This window comes from Centrocercus urophasianus, unplaced genomic scaffold (assembly GCF_019232065.1).
Source record: "Centrocercus urophasianus isolate 14NV4802_14NV808 unplaced genomic scaffold, USGS_Curo_1.0 seq_26, whole genome shotgun sequence".
NCBI classification, from domain to species: domain Eukaryota; kingdom Metazoa; phylum Chordata; class Aves; order Galliformes; family Phasianidae; genus Centrocercus; species Centrocercus urophasianus.
This window is the reverse complement of record NW_024884822.1, coordinates 2,490,559-2,506,717: the sequence shown is the minus strand read 5'-3', so window position 1 is coordinate 2,506,717 and position 16,159 is coordinate 2,490,559. Positions and strand designations below refer to the sequence as shown.

At 38.8% G+C, this 16,159-nt stretch overlaps 1 protein-coding gene across 2 annotated transcripts in view; it reads right to left on the bottom strand.

Annotated features, from left to right (window-relative positions):
* The window catches only part of SLIT3 (slit guidance ligand 3), a 472,881-nt gene that overhangs the window by 122,815 nt on the left and 333,907 nt on the right, over positions 1–16,159 (bottom strand). For both annotated transcript variants that reach the window (XM_042826239.1, XM_042826238.1), the window contains exon 13: positions 9,513–9,584. In XM_042826239.1, coding sequence (XP_042682173.1) covers positions 9,513–9,584 — 72 coding nt within the window. The remainder of the gene's footprint in view (positions 1–9,512; positions 9,585–16,159) is intronic.

Below are 16,159 nucleotides of genomic sequence, written 5' to 3'. Positions count from 1 at the left end.
CATTAGTATGACCCCTCTACTGCCTGCATTTCTGTGACTGTTAATTACGTGACACCTAATCCAAACTTCCATTGACTCCATCAGAAATAACTGTAATTTCCACATTAGGATTAGAGTGTAATGCATTAGACTTCTGAGGTGTTGCTCCAACAGCAACGTCATCCCTTACAACTTGATTCTTATAGCCATTCATATGCCTAAACCAAAGCAATCTTCATTCCATCTCAGTTCTCATGCATTATGCATTTCTCTTTTACGCTTGAACATTATCTTTTATATAAAGAACATGTTAATGAGTCATTGCAAGGCAGAACCAGCCACTGAGCTTTGAACAACAGCCCCAGACATACACTTAATGCTACAAATCCCTATCTACTCCCTGTCTCCGGGTACTGGTCCCACATTGTTTTTAGGTAATGCACATTAACTTAGACTGGTTGCTCCACAACAGGCATGGTATTTAGTTGTACAAGAAGAAAACTGGAAGCTACGATGTATTTTGTTTTATTTTATGCTATCTTCTTCTATTATGATAGTAGTAGCTTACATTGCAAGCAGTACTTTTATCAAAGCATAAAGCAACAATAACAATTATCTCAGTAATAAGAGAATTTAAAACTGAGCTAATGTTGTTTCTATATATGCGAACAACCACCATGGCTGTTTGTAATGCTCAAGAAGTGCACACAGCAGCATTATGCTGTGTTGGCGCTGCTCACTCTTGTGCAGAGCAAGCCTGGTCATCGCTGATCTCACTTACTAACTCCTCAGAGCAAAGCTGAGCTGCAACTGCAGTCCAACCCAGGATTCAAGTTCATTCTGTCTTTCAACAAAACATGAACAAACCCAACACTGGGAATTAGAATTTACAGTGTGACAAGTTTTCCTAGCATAAATTTTCAGTGACTGGATTCATGGCGATATAATCAGTGACATTCCTGCATAAACCAAATACCAAAATGAGCAAAACTGATCCTATGCACAGTCACACAGACAGAGGCACAGACTCTGCTTTAAGCATCAGAGAAAGTAATTTGTAACAGGAAAGTGCTTCTGCAGACTGTTTAGAAGTGGGAATTCAGGTACTACAAAGCTTTTCCAAGGTGACAACACCTATTCCATCTCTCAACTACACAATATATGCGCAGTACCTAAGTCTAAAGAGGCAGATGGTGCGCTTAATGGTAATCCAGATGTGGCCACACTGGGTGGATCATAACATGGATTAATGTCCAATTTCTGACCAGAATCAGCGAGAAAGGGAAACAAAAGTGAAAAACTAGGAGAAAGCAGAATAAATCACTCCTTTTTTTTTTTCTCCTCCTCCTTACTGTGAGTTAGAGGACGACTTTTGGCCATAAGCATTCAGGTTTATGTCTTCGAAACACTCAATTATTTTAAAATATCCTCTATGGGTATTATTCTAACTTTTTATTGATTCCTTCTTAAATGTCACAGCCCTCAGAGGCCTCTAATTATTAATTAGATATATGAGGCTGATCCCACAGTTACAATGATAAGATTAAAGAAAAAAACAACAACCACAAAGGTGAATGAGGAAACATATTGTAGCAAGCAGGAATGCTGACCTGCCTAAACACTGAACTATGTTGTAAAACAGACTACGCGTTTGTTTTCATTGGACTTGCACCAAAATAAGAGGAAAGATTAAATGTTGAGTCTTATTTTTGCAATAACTGCATGGTATTTGTGTTGCACCAATTTACTGTGAAGGTAAATTTTACTAATTTTCCTGTTTTTTTGTTTTTGCTTTTTTTTTAATCAGCTTGATCAGATGAGGTTTACAGACAGCTTCCAGATGTGGTGCACCACTAAAAATAAAAAAAAAAAGCTACGAAGTCAAGTAGCAATAAAACTGCATGCTACCTAGAGGAAAGAGAGATCATTAACTCTCAATTTTCATCCCTCTGGATATTTAATAAATACAAAGAAACTCTCTTGCAAGTCCAGGACCACCACAGAATAGAGGAGGGAGGTGAAAGCCATTGTGGTTACGCACCATTGAAGGCAGTGAGCAGAGCAGTGCAGTATCACCATTCTGTGATCCCGTTTCCTGAAAGAGGGAATTTGTCCACACGCTGAAATAACAACGTGTCTCAGCTAAGCCCTCTGAATGAACGCGTACTGAATTGGCACGGTAATTGGATCAGATGCTCGTAAGCGCCATCTGCATAATTAAGATGGTCCCATAATTGAATTATATGCCCAAGCACAGTTTCAAGTGATTAACATTTAAATAACATTTTGAACTCCAAAATCAAAATGATGGAAGAAATTGTTTTTTAAGTGCAAATGGGGATGTTGATTTGGCTTTCACCCTTAACAACGTTTGTATTTTCAGCTCGGCGAAGTCATGTAATCAAACTATCAACAAATAACTACGTAACTAGAAACTGAAACAGCAGCCTAGCAACGCTAACACGCTGGGGACTGCAGGTTGGTTTCTGTTGCTGTACAATGGACCAGAAATCATCCTAGGTGCAGTAACCAGCACAAAGGAAAGGGTGGGACAAATGCAGCACCGAACCACTAGAAAACTTCTTCTCTTTCCTTTCACCAGCTTTGTGTTTTAGCAATGATGACAACACGAGGCAAATGAATCCCATGAACTGTCTGGCACATCCCACAGGCCAGACTCCACTGGGGAAAAGAGAACTCACCAGAAAAAGACAAATTTAAAATGCACAGGAGAAGAGTGCTGAAGTTATTTGCACAAGTAAGAGCAGAATACAAATTCAATACACGTGCCTTTTATAGAATATCACTAGTCAAAAGCTGCACCTACATTCAAAGCACTGTATGGTAGCAAAGGAAGGGAGCTTGACAAAAAGCACTCCTTAGACCTGCTACACTATTTTGTTACAATACAACAGACCTGTCAAAATATTTCTTCAGCACGGCTTTCTCAGTGTTTTGTCTTGAAAACTGTAGGGAGTGGAAAGCCATCCACTACAGGACAACAGCAGAAGCACCAGTATACAAGTGGGGGTTTAAGAGCTGGAATAAGGTAATCCTTAAAGTTCTCTCTGACCCAAGCCATTCGGTGATCCTAACTATGGAGTCATATAAAGAGCCACACAGCCAACCCAGCAGTCACCGATAAGCTGTGCTTAATGACAGAGCTGCGTGTCCCTGCTTACTTGTTGGCAAAATAATTCTGTTAGGTTCCAGGAGAGTTTCTGAATGGCCTGGAGTGTAAAACAGCGATCTGAGTGCCTCTCTGCATAACGATACTTCGACATCCACTAAAATTTACATTTTCTAATGTGATGACTGACCACCAAAGAGACTGTCAGCACTTCAACTGATAATACCCAGTGTGAACTCATCATCATGCTTGCTTGAACCAGCTTCAAGTGTTTCTTCATGTTCAGGAAAATGGATGATGGTGATGACAAATTTATTCAAAGTAAATTAAAATGGAGAAGTCACGAGCAGATAACGAGTCAAAAAGCAAGTCTGACAGTCCCACTTTGGAGAGATTTTAAAGACCTCATTTCATTCCTCACCCAAAAGACTGCAACATCCATAAAGCAGTCCTGTGGTACTCGTGTACCTGGAGAATTTTAGAGCACGTGGTATCACAGCATCTGGGCTCAGGCTATTCAAATTCAATACTGTCCAATTTATGCCTGCAGATATCCACATGATAATTCAGATGCACAGGGGAATAAAAACATTTTCTCAGCTTCCTGCACTACCAGGGAGCTAGTTTCTTGTGCAATAATAACTAGGAGAGCTTCTGTCAGGTGAAGCCAGCTTGGAGGACTGGCGTCAGAAGAGCTAATAAATTACACACTGACGTACAAAGTAGTGGTTGCTTTGGGAAGCTGCATGCAGACAGATTACAGAACTGACACAGGAAAGGCAGATGCTGCTGCAGTCTTTCATTAGTGCTCGACTGTAATTGTATTTCTGTGTCTAGCAGATGCTCCTCCCTCACTTTAACTGCAGTTATTGAGTTTAGCAATATTATCACAATGGCAGCCTAAATGCAGAAATCTAAAGAAAAAAAAGCTTGAGGCAAAAGGCTTGAAAACAATTCTAAAGCTATTAAACAGGTCTGTGCAGGGAGTATTCTCTCCTGGAGTAGAAGGATGAGGGCTCTGTTGTTAGCTAGCGATATTCTGAGTAATCAAGGAGAAGTCCCTATGTCATTTTGCTAAGAATTTAGAGTCACAAAATCCAGAAACTACATAGGTAGTGACAGACCTCAGGAGGTCATCTTGTCGGAACCTCACTAAAAGCAGTCAATGTGGAGGCCTTTAGCAGACACTTGCTTCATAATTCCTGTCTCGGCTCACAGGATAATGCATGATGGCAGGAAGCTCAAGAGGTTTCCTGTCCTGTTAGACTGCCCAAAGCAGGGTGAGCTGTGAATTCAGGCCTGTTTGCTCACAGCTCTACTCAGCATGGTCTTAAAAACCTTCAGGGATAGAGGCTGCACAACTTCTCTGGGTAACCTGTTCCGCTGCTTGGCTTGCCACTGTGAAAATGCTTCCCAATACCTCTACCTAGTCAGTAGCTCTCATTTCATTCCTGTTCTCTCTTCTCCATGAGAAAAATGATTAGCGCCACAGAACAAGAAGATTTTAAACATCCTTTGTTAAACGACACAGGAGATTGCTATGAGGAGAAAGAAACTTGGAAAACGGTCAAATCTTTATTCTGGCATTCATGTGATGTTTGCATCACTGTTTAATGATACTTTTGTTTATATCAGTGTAATGTATACAATACAAAATATTATAATTGATGTACATTCTTTAGAGTATTTTTTTAAACATTTTGTATGGGTTTGTGCTTAACTGGATTTTCTTTGAGCTTTTAACAAGCTCCAAAAGCATGCAATAAATATTTGGTAGACTGTAGATCCTATTTTAAGCTCCTAAGTACTGGGATTCACTTTATAATTACACTTCAATACAAGTACTTCAGACTTGGCAAATTTACCATGGAGCTAATTTCCAAGCAACTGCAAAAACTAAGACAGTACCAAATATTGTACAACTTATTCAAGGAGAAACAGCATAAAAAGTACACTAAGAAGGAACATAAAGAAAATCTGACTGGTTGAGGTTTGGGAGGACTGATGGTGGCAGATTCTAACAGCACACACACAGCTGCCCTCTTCATACAAAACTACTTTCAATAAAGGTCAGTCAGACTTGTCAAGATGAGATCTAGTCCCAGTTCTAATCCAGGTCAGATGATGGGATCTGGAAGACTAATCTTTCATCGCTTTTGAAGTTTTTTTATCAATTAACACGTCAAACTCTAGGCATCACCACAAACCTCTGCTTTCAGTGTGTATATGCACCAGGAGTACATCTACTTGAAGTAACATTAAAACAAAATCAGCAAGGGATTCCCTCTTGCTTGCAAAGCTTGCCCAGCAACCCATGGGGATCTCAAGCACGAGATGTACCATCAGGACACCTGAGCACTTGTATGACTAGTGAGAATGCAAATTGAATTTTCTCAAGAAAAAAGGATTCACTGAAAACTGATACTGGCCAGTTTGAAAAATGAGATTTCATCCTCTTATTTTGCTGTATAATCTCTTGAAACAGGAGAGATTTTATAACTTTTGGTTCCAGGAAGCAGAGTGCTCTGTTGCATAACATGTATTACTAATAAAAAGACCTCCAGAATGTTTCTTTTAATATGGTTGCAGAGAGGAAAGCGTATCATTTAGGTATGAAAAATAGTGGTTAATAAACTTGATGCCCATTATCCATGGCTCACTGCCTTGAGCCACTTGACTCTGTTTCACTGCTGTCTGGCTCTGCACGTTCGCTCGTTTGGGAGCAAGCGGAGCAACTGTCAGGTTTATCTGTCACAGGGTTGCTGAAAAAGAAAGAGCTGCACAGCATTTTGTTGTGCCCCCTGTGCAGTGACTGGCAGACAGCTTGGCAAGCACAAGGGCTCATGAAAGAGTCTGTCCACATTCCAGGACAGTTGAAAGACAGGTGAGAAGGACATTCAAATGTATTCCAGTTTCCAGACAGACTGAGATTAGTTTAAGGCCTCCTGGACAGGCATTCAAATTGCCAACAGCTAGCATTTACTTGAAAACTTCCACCTTAAGCTGAAATCCTTTCTACTCGTCTGACATTCAAGTGCCAGTTACACAAACAGCGGTAACTGAGCACGTGCTGCTCCACAGCTTGGACTGATCACTTCCTCAACGAAATGAAAGATGCAGTTTACTATGAAAAAAAAATATAAAAAAATCAGATTGCAGCTGTGCCCACTTCTGGAAAAAAGAATAGGTCTCTCAAATCCAAATTGACCTAAAATTCTCAGAAGGCACTTGATCCAGATTGCTGAAAAGAATGTATGAAAAGTATGAGGGTCATGCTGCAGCAGCTTCCTAGAATCCTCCCTCCTGGAAACTCAAACAGGATAACGAAAATGACACGGTCCAGGAAAAGATTCAGTTCCACAATACAGATACATAGTTGAACTTGTACAATAACCTTTGCTGCTGTGTTGGTTGAGGTTGCATATTCAGGAAAATATAAGATTTGTGAAATCAGTAATTTAACAAATCCAATTGTGTGATTATTTACAGGAGAATACTATTTAATTAAGATAGCTAATAATGAATACTTCAGAAACAGCATTTAAATTAACCCAATAGGAGTAAAGTTAAAAAGTAATAAGAACTAAAAACCATCTTGCTTTGCCTGGTTACTTTCCTGCTAAATATGTTATTCACTTACTCTGTTTTGTGTGACAGAAATACAGAATTCTCATGTTATCTGGGTCATCTAGAACTTGTTCCAAATTCCTCATTTCCCATACACCAAAGACAAATGGGACAGCTTAAGATGCTGTCATGCTGAGCTGAGTATTACTCTACCCAGCTGTAGTGTTTCTGACATCAGTGGCACTACCTGAAGGTGTAGGGTACTTGCACAAAACAATTCTGCCTCAACAAAGTGGAACAATTTGGGCCTACAGAGTGATAGTATACTTAAACAGGACAGTGACATTTCTGAGAAACACTGATTAGTCAAATCCAAAACAGTAAATTACAATATTATCTGCTCTGCAATTCCATGTCATTTGTTTCCTTCTAATTAAAATCTGAACACTTTTGCACAGGACCTACTGCCACTCCCATTTACTGAGCATGGACTTCCTTACCATAAGATCACTGTATTTTAAAAAATGTTCCAGCTTATGCTGAGGAAATTATACAGGCTATCAGGAAACTTTAATCAGAGCCTTCTTACCCATATGTCCCCAGACTAATAGGAAGAAATCCAATCTAGAGACCACTGAATGCTAAATTAGATCTAACCATGGAGCACTTTTCCTACTGTTCAGCAGCAAGTCTAAAACCAGCAAATGCTGTTTAAGTGTCCATTAAAATACTACAAGCAATATGCCATAATAGTCGTTTCAAGGTCATGATCAGAAAAGCGTCCATGAGCACTCAATGTTCTCCTCACCAACTGCTCTTTCACAGACAAACACTTTCAGAAGTCCCCTAGAGCCTCAAGAGCCACAGAGTACTCTGAGAATTTCATCAAGAAAGCAGCTTCTCAAGGCTTACCTACTAACAGTTAAATGGTTAAAGCAGTGTTCCCTGTTGTCTGGCATATAGGTTTTGTCTCTCTCAAAAAAGGCGTAATCTGCATTAATGCACACAGGATAATTGCTGCATCTGGGCTTAGATATGCAACTCCTTGGAGCCCAGCACTACATGCACACAGTGACTGTAGTATAAAGCATGAAAGGTGCATAATGCTTTATTCAAAATGTGAGTTGTAAGATGGGTGATCTTTCTACTGCGAGAAATTTCATCTATACAGCATCCTAGGTTAGAAAGAGAAATTGCGTATCGCTCCAAACTTGCAATGACAACATACTTTTGGATGGGGGGAAACCAGAACAGCTATATCAGAATTTTTTTTTAATGGTTTCCTTCTCAGAGCTCAAAACAGTGAATAAATTTTTAGCTTTCCTTCTGCCTGCAGCATCCCCACTGTACCAAACACAACGCAAGTCTAACAGCAACAAACATGCCAGACATACCAACACGCACCAAGTCACTTCCATGCTTACTGTTCTCATGCCTGTTAAACTATCTCCCTCCCAGATATGCAGTCTTGCTTCTAGTGCAGAGGCTGATCATGAGGGCACTGCGGTAGCAACAGACTGGTGAGATATGGGCCAGGAAAGAAGAAAGGAGAGGCCAGAAAAAGTATGCATAAAGGGCCGAGACAAAATCATTGGCTGTCTACAGAAGATGGACAGCTTGCCACCACTGCAGCTCAAGGGTTTGTCATAACCAAACCACATGTGCTTTTGCTCGTCTTTCTCTAGAACAAGGTGGCCCACGTCTGCAAATAAAATCTTACGACTCAATGACATAAGAATAATCCTCTGCTTAACAAATAGAAAAATTTAAATATTTTTTACATTTTAGCTCTTTGGCTTTGCTCATGAATTTATAAACTAAGTCTATGCTTATTTTCATATAGCATATAGCAGCATCAAAGACCACAGTCAGAATGGCAGACATTAAAGGGTAATCGTGAAAATTCAGATTTTCATTTCTAGTTAAGGCAGAAAGAATTAACATATATAATAAATGCTATGGTTTTTTATTTTATATTTTATGCCATTTAATATTGGAGGGTGGTGGGGGTACATGTGCTATAAGCCAGAATCACTTAGTTTTATATATCACCTTCTCTGAGAGCATCGTCCATGATGATATTAGGAATGCATGGAAGTTAAACTCACTTCACATCTGCTCCCTCTACTGACTGGCTGCAACAGTAGCTGACTCCCCTCTCTGAAAGAGTTATGGATTCCAGTGTGATGATGGAGATGAGTGCGTGCAATTCGGAATTTCACATTTGGCTTAGGAAATTCTTTATGCCACATTAATAAATACTGATGAGTACACGTTATACCCCTGATTATGACAATGTATTAAATCACACATGGCATAAAATACTTCAATATACAATTGAGTCTGAAATGATTTCTCTTACAACTAAGCCGCGCTTGGTGCAATAAGAATAAAATACTGAGCATGGCTGATAACAATAAGGTCTTTCATATGCAATTTTGCTTGCATGTGCAGGTACTTGCAACACAGTAGTCCTGAAGGATCTAGACACTCAACCACAAATGCTAAAAGCGTAAAAACAATCAGATGGCACCTCCGCCCTCACATCAGCCACTGACCAAATTTCCTTTCTTGGACTTTGCTGAGGCTCTCATTTCCTCCTCACACTTAAATCTTCTGTGTCTGTTATAATCTGTGACTTGCACTGTGCTATAAAACTGTTGGCATATTACCTTTCTTTTTTCAATCCTTGCCTCCCTTTTGCCCGACAGAAACAACAGACTAGCATGTCCTAGTGACTTTTCAATGGAAAAGGTGATTATACTAATGTTAAAGCTGAAAAATCAGTAAATCTAGTTAGTCTGTAAAATAAAGAAGAGGAAAAGATCATACTTACAGCAGCTGCAGAGACACAAGATCATCAAAAAGGCCCTGGGGAATCTCTGTGATCTTGTTTCCATAGAGCACTCTGAAAGATACGGGAAGGCAAAATAAATCTTAAATAACAGACCAGTTTAGTGTCCTCCCACATCTCTGCATTATCATCTTTATTGATCTTGTGTACCATGCCCAGGATCTGTGGGCATTTCATTTAACTACTGATCTCATTTTCTTTTCAGAGAGCACACGGTATCCAATGAGTCGTTGTGATTCAGGCTTCGTCTGGTGTTGGAAAGCATTTCTAATGTAGAAACTGGACATTATCCAGAAAGTGTATCTAAAATATTTTTCATTCTGTCAAGGTTTTTTTCATCCTTTTTAAGTATTTTAACCATTGAAAAGCACATTGCAGGAATCAAAGACCTAGAATTCTGCTCAGAGATAGTGAATTTAAAAGCAGAAGCTAGTTGCAGATAAAACTTCACATAATTGACCCTCTCCAGATATAATAATTGCCAAGAAATGTGACACAGGCATCAGTGGATAAAATGTTACAGCTTCACCAGCTGCTATTACAGTTTCAACTGGCTAATATATACAAAAATAATAAATAAAGGAAATGTCTGAACTGGGAATACTCATATATTTTGGAAACGCTGAAGTAATTTAGGTCCAGTTTAGGTACGAAAAAAAGCTAACAATGAAGATTAAACACACAAGTAAAAGGCACTGTATAAGTCTTCATTTTTTCAACCATAAATATATGCTCTCATATTTACGATTCATTTCAATAATAAAAATATTTCCTTTTTTATTGAAAAACTGAAGACATATTATCATCAGAACTAAAAAAACCCACACACACAAAACCACCATTACAACACAATACCCTACATAGGGATCAGAACAAAATCATAAAACAGGACTTCAAACTTCTTAAAGCACTTTCTCAAGAAATTTTTGTAAGTTGATAAAATTTGCCCAGATGAGAAGGTGAGTAATGAGTTCATAAGAGCCACAGGAACAGGGAAGAGGTCCAGGCTCCCTCTGAATGTCACCCCTTGACCATTTTAGTAGGCATCAAACTGAGGAAAACAAGATTTATGTTATTTGCGGGCTCTCCACTGGATGCAATAAATGGTTACAAACCGGTTCATGCCAAGCTGTGCTGCTCGTGTCACTGAAACGGTTCATTCCCAAACTTTTTAATGTGCAACAACACGCAAGCAATGAATCAAACAGCTACGTGAGGCTCGGACGCTGGCTCAAATCCTGGATTATTCTGACTTTCAACACTTAAAATATTATGGTGTGTTTAACACACTGAAAAACAAACACTTCGCACGACAGGCCATTTACGTTACTCTCCAGCCTTCCCAGAGTATGGCCACTTCAATTTACTGTTCATCGGTCACTGGAAGAATATCGACTCTGAGTTGGAGAATTCCTAGATCACTTCTGAGCCTAAATAAAATGAATATAAATAAAATAATACAACTCAGATATGAAATTCTGAACTTGAAACTTCATTTTTCATGACTTTTGTAGTTTAGAAGGAACTGAACTTCCACTCAAGGAATTAATGATCACAGCATTGCATTTTCTCTAAACAAATCATGGAATCATTAAGGTTGGAGATAACCTCTAAGATCATCTAGTCCAGTAATTTCTATTCATATACTGCAGAATCAAGAAGCTGGCTTTTAATGTGCTGATACAGTGAATTTTTGGTGAGCAATGAGTGCCCACTATTTTTTTTCCTATTTCTTCCCTAATTTCATTTGCAAATATATTTTTTACAGTCAAAATATGAGCTTAATGTCTACAGAATCTAGTGAACAGTATTTTTTTTAGCAAGTGCTTCATCTATATACAAAGTTTAGATGAACATTATCATCTAAACTTTCTGAAGCGAGATTATCACCTTATCTGTGTGAAGCAGCAGGATAACCAATGCTGATCAGCAATGCATAATAGCAATGCATAACACTGTAGAATACAGGAAAGAGTTCAGAAGCCAAGCCTTACAGATGCATGTGGACAAAAGGAAAAAAAATATCCATTCCAGACTAAGGGTTATTTTGGCTGCAGAAGCAGTAAAGACGTGAAATAAAGGTCTAGAGTATTTGCAGCTAGTACAGTTGTTAGTTGTGGTACTACTGAGTACAAATACCAAAGAATGACTCTGGTTAAAGTAATCTTTCATTTACTTATTTAAAAGTCAGGTGGTCACAATGCTGTGTTCCACTGAATTTGAAACCTTGCATGTGTTTATACAGCTTCTTTGTTATTTTGAACAAAATAAAGCTCATTAAAATAATCTCTAAAACAAAACAAAGCTTCGCTTTTAGAAGCCATGAAAGGAAAATAAGAATTTTCAAACGTAATTGGGCTTATGTGCTTGTGGCAGATTAGCATTCGAACAAATTAACAGCTAAACAAAAGTCAGTATGAGAGCTCAGGCACTTGTCTCAAATTCATATTCATGTTCAGCAATACACAGAGCCAAATTAGCTAATGCCATTGTCTGCCTGCTGTGCCAGAGCTGAAGTCAAACGGTCCTACAGAGGAGATGCACAGACCTTGCATTTCAGTTCTTGAGTTACTTATTTCCATTCACTCTAACAGAAAACACAGAAACTTTCGCTCTCCTCAGAGCTCTTGTTTTTTTCTACAATAGGAAAACATACCCACGGATACGAATAACTGTCAGGTTCTTGATTCAAGATGCTTTTGTTCTGGATGTATCACCTGCAGCACCCTGAATAGTACCCACTTACCGAAAAGAATGGCCAGTCTGTGGGCATCCCATTAGAGCCTGCACTGCCCTCTCTGCCCTGTCTGCTCACCTCACAGAAAAACTCTGTCGTGTTTTTGGACAGTGGCATTGGGAAGGGTGGAGGTAGAGAAGGAGAGAAAAAAAAACACAACAGAACTTCAAACAAAACAATATGGGAAATAAGGAAAAGGCCATATAGTTAGGAACTCGCCAGCCAGTAAACTTCATTTACATCTCCAATTCTTTCACTAAATTTTAGTAGACTACAAATTTTAGACCTCTGCCTACAGTGTTATGCATCTTCACTTGCATCCCTCTTGTATTTTCGTTACATTTTGCAGGACACATAGGTTTACCAGCTATTGTACAAGTCCGGTATAGAAACATATTCTATTCCCTAGCATCAGAAATTTAAACCAAAAATATGTTTAATTAACTAATAACATTAATACATACCAGAAAACAGCTTACTAACTGCTACCAGCAGACAATTCATTGAATCAAAATGACATTTATTAGAATGTTAAAATAATTACTAAAATGTTTGCTCTGTGCTCCTCAACTTTGGTGGGAAACCAAATGAGCCACAGGTCTGATAAATGCCATCTACTGTCAGGTGGAGAAGATTTACACTTCAGTATAATAAGCCTGATATACTCTGATTCTCTATTCACAATGCTTATTTTGAAAGTATAAAATAGAGATATTATATATATAAATATAAATATAAAATAAGCCAAAATAAATGAAGAGACCAGTTTTTATTATGGTTCCTTTTTTCCTTTTCTCACTACGCATGACAGTCTCCATTACAATGATGGAAACCAGCATGAAAGAAGAAAACAGTCACAAAGATGTGTCAAAATGCTAGGCTTGCCAATGCATAGGGATTATTCTTGTGTTTTCCACACACAGGTATAGCTCATCCCAGAAATGCCTAGAATAAGGGATTGTTCATGGTATTTTTAATTCAAGCAATCATTTCCCAGTTTTTGTGGCTCTTCTACCATCAGCAGGTTCCTGCTATGGCATAGGTGCAGCTGAGCCAGGAGGGGCCAGATTCTCAGCAGCATGAAGAGCATCAGTTTGTCAGTTCACAGCTAAATGCTTCCAGCGTGGCCAAGAACCACAAGCTGCTATTCTTCAGAAGCACCTGGCAGATTGGCAAACAACCTGCAGCAGTTTTGGGGCCACCATCAACCTTCCTAGCAGTGGCAAGGACACTGCATGCAATGCACAGCCTCTGACTGCACTGCAGATGCCCAGAAGCACCCCCCTGTTTAGCTGAAGAGGGAGTGTTTGCTGAAAATCCAGGTATATTCAGCTTTTTACAAAAAGTGCTCTAAAAACAGGACAATTATTTTTTTTTTTTCCTGACTCAACTAGTTGCTTTCAACTAAAAGAACTGGAAAAAGGAATGACTTATAAACCTTTATTTTATCCCTCATTAAATTAAAACGTGCAGTTCTGTGTGTAAAGTTAGTTATGATGCTTGAGTTCCATGTGCAATCTGTATTGCCCAAACATGTCCCGCTTTCCCCCAGCATCACACAAATACTTTTCCTCACTCAGCTGCCTATTTGGATAGAATCTGTGGGAGTTTATCATCCTTGAGAGCTCCTCCACAACAATTTCAGCTGCAGCTGGACAGAGAGTTAATTTTTTATACTGGAGAAAAAGAGAGGAGATTAAGATTTGTTGGGAAATTGTGATGGCAGACGAGTGTTTCCTCAGAAGCTAAGTGCAACCCCTACTGCATTTTACAAAACCTCACCCACTCCCCTTTATAGAGTTATCACAAATCTGCAGTAGAAAATGACATAAATATATAAAGTCATAACAAGTCATTATAATTTTTCAGCCTGATACTATTATTCCACTTTTATATGCCATATAAAGTGTATCTATTCCAAGATACTATTAATTACCAAATAAACAATTACTGGTTACAACTAAACTTCAAATTTTGCAGGTTAATCCAGCTGATGCTCTACTCTAAAAGATTAAGCAGTCACTGCATAACTTCATCTAAAAGTCTGGGAAGCATCAGACAAAGAATGATGCACTGGGAGCACTATCTCATGCCTAGCAACAAGTGTGTCATCTTAGTGAGAAAGTATCTGGCATGGCAGAGCCCTTCAGCAGCACTGGAAATGTGAAAGCTCCAGTGATTGTTCACAGTCTCGAGACATTCTGACCTCCTGGACAATTTCAAAATTAAGGAATTTGCTGACTCTACAAACACGCTGCCTTTCACACGCACTGAAGTTTACCATACCTACTTCGAAGTGCCTGAAACAGAAATTGCTGTGTTGTCCTTATTTTACAGTTCTTTGGCATATCTTACTTGCAAGAGCAGTTGCAACATAGCTACTTGGTAAGTCAGATTCCAGAATCCTGAGATTTTTCCCTGGGATTTGAGTTGGAGCTGTTTTGGGGTATGAAAGCCTGAGACAGAATCCCTCATTCTAGGCCATCTGGTTTCCAGCTAACTGTTCCTTTATTTTGGCTTGGCTCAGACATTCTTACTGAAGTGTCAGATTTTCACTTTATGCAATGTCTTTTTCAGTCCTCAAAATGCTTTTAACTTTCCTTCAGATTGTGAAAACAATTCTTGCTAGGAAGAATTATATTTCCCAAGCTGCATACAATGGCACAGGCTCAGTAAGAATTCAAGTTTTCAAAAGAGAAAGAATTGATAGAGGTAAAACCAGCAATAAATTCCTAATATCTGATAGAAACTTAGACGTGACTTTTTTTTCCCGGCACTATTTCATTCGTCTTCATAACAAGTTAGGCTAAATAAATCACAGTAAAGCTATCCAAAGCAATTTGTTACCTTAAAGTAAGTTTGGCAGTTAGTGCAATAGACAGTGCTTTACTGCAGATTTCAAATCACTGGGAATGACACGGCATACATCAGCCAGGAGATGATGGTCAGAACGGGGCTGCTGTGCCACAGCCTAAGCGGTCCCTCATCTTTGTGCCTAGGCTCCTCTAAGCTTTTCAACTGTTTACAGGCTTAATTCAGTTCATGAATGAAAGCAGAGGAACTCACTCTCTGCATAAGTCTGAAATGTATTCATTCACAGCTTAAAAAAACTGTCCTGATAGTTTCGATATAGCCTTCCAAATGTACTCTTGTGGGAAGTTTACTGACCTGAGAATAACATTTATCTCTGACACTATTAACAATAAACAAATGCTGAAACAATTCTCTTGCCAATATTACAAACTGATTTTGATTTGATTAAATGAAAAATTAATTTACTTCAGAAAGTCCATGCAGCAATCTTGAAACATGAAACTATTCATAACCCAGCTCCATGTTCTGCACTGAGTTATTAACCACTTCAACTCCAGCAGAATGGAACTCAGCCTATGTAACTTGTAAATGCAAGACATTACAAATAGAGCATTTCTCAAACTTTTGCTTACAATTAAGATATTGCAGTCTTTTGCAATTGACCAATTCTGCTGTGCTTCTCAGTGCAAGTGTACTATTTGCTTCCACATTTCTATGGAAAGGAGTATTAGATAGCAAGAACATGTGTGCCAGAACACAAAAGCTGAGGCTACATTACCACTGTTCACTCACATCCCTGCTGTGTACTCTTTCTAACTGCTTATTTTTTTCTTGGGGATACTTCATGGGGTCCCAAACACCACAGTATTGCTACAGCTTTCACCCATCTTTACAGCCTTCAGCGTATCCTCGTTATCTTCTCTTTGAGACACAAAAACACTTTCAGTTTTTCAGGAGTGCAGACTTTGGTACAAACAGGATGCTTGTCTAACAGCTACCACAGAAGTCATGTAATATAACTTTTTCTGCCCAAATCCCACAGTGGCTTTTTTAAAACTACAGACACTTTTTTCCATAT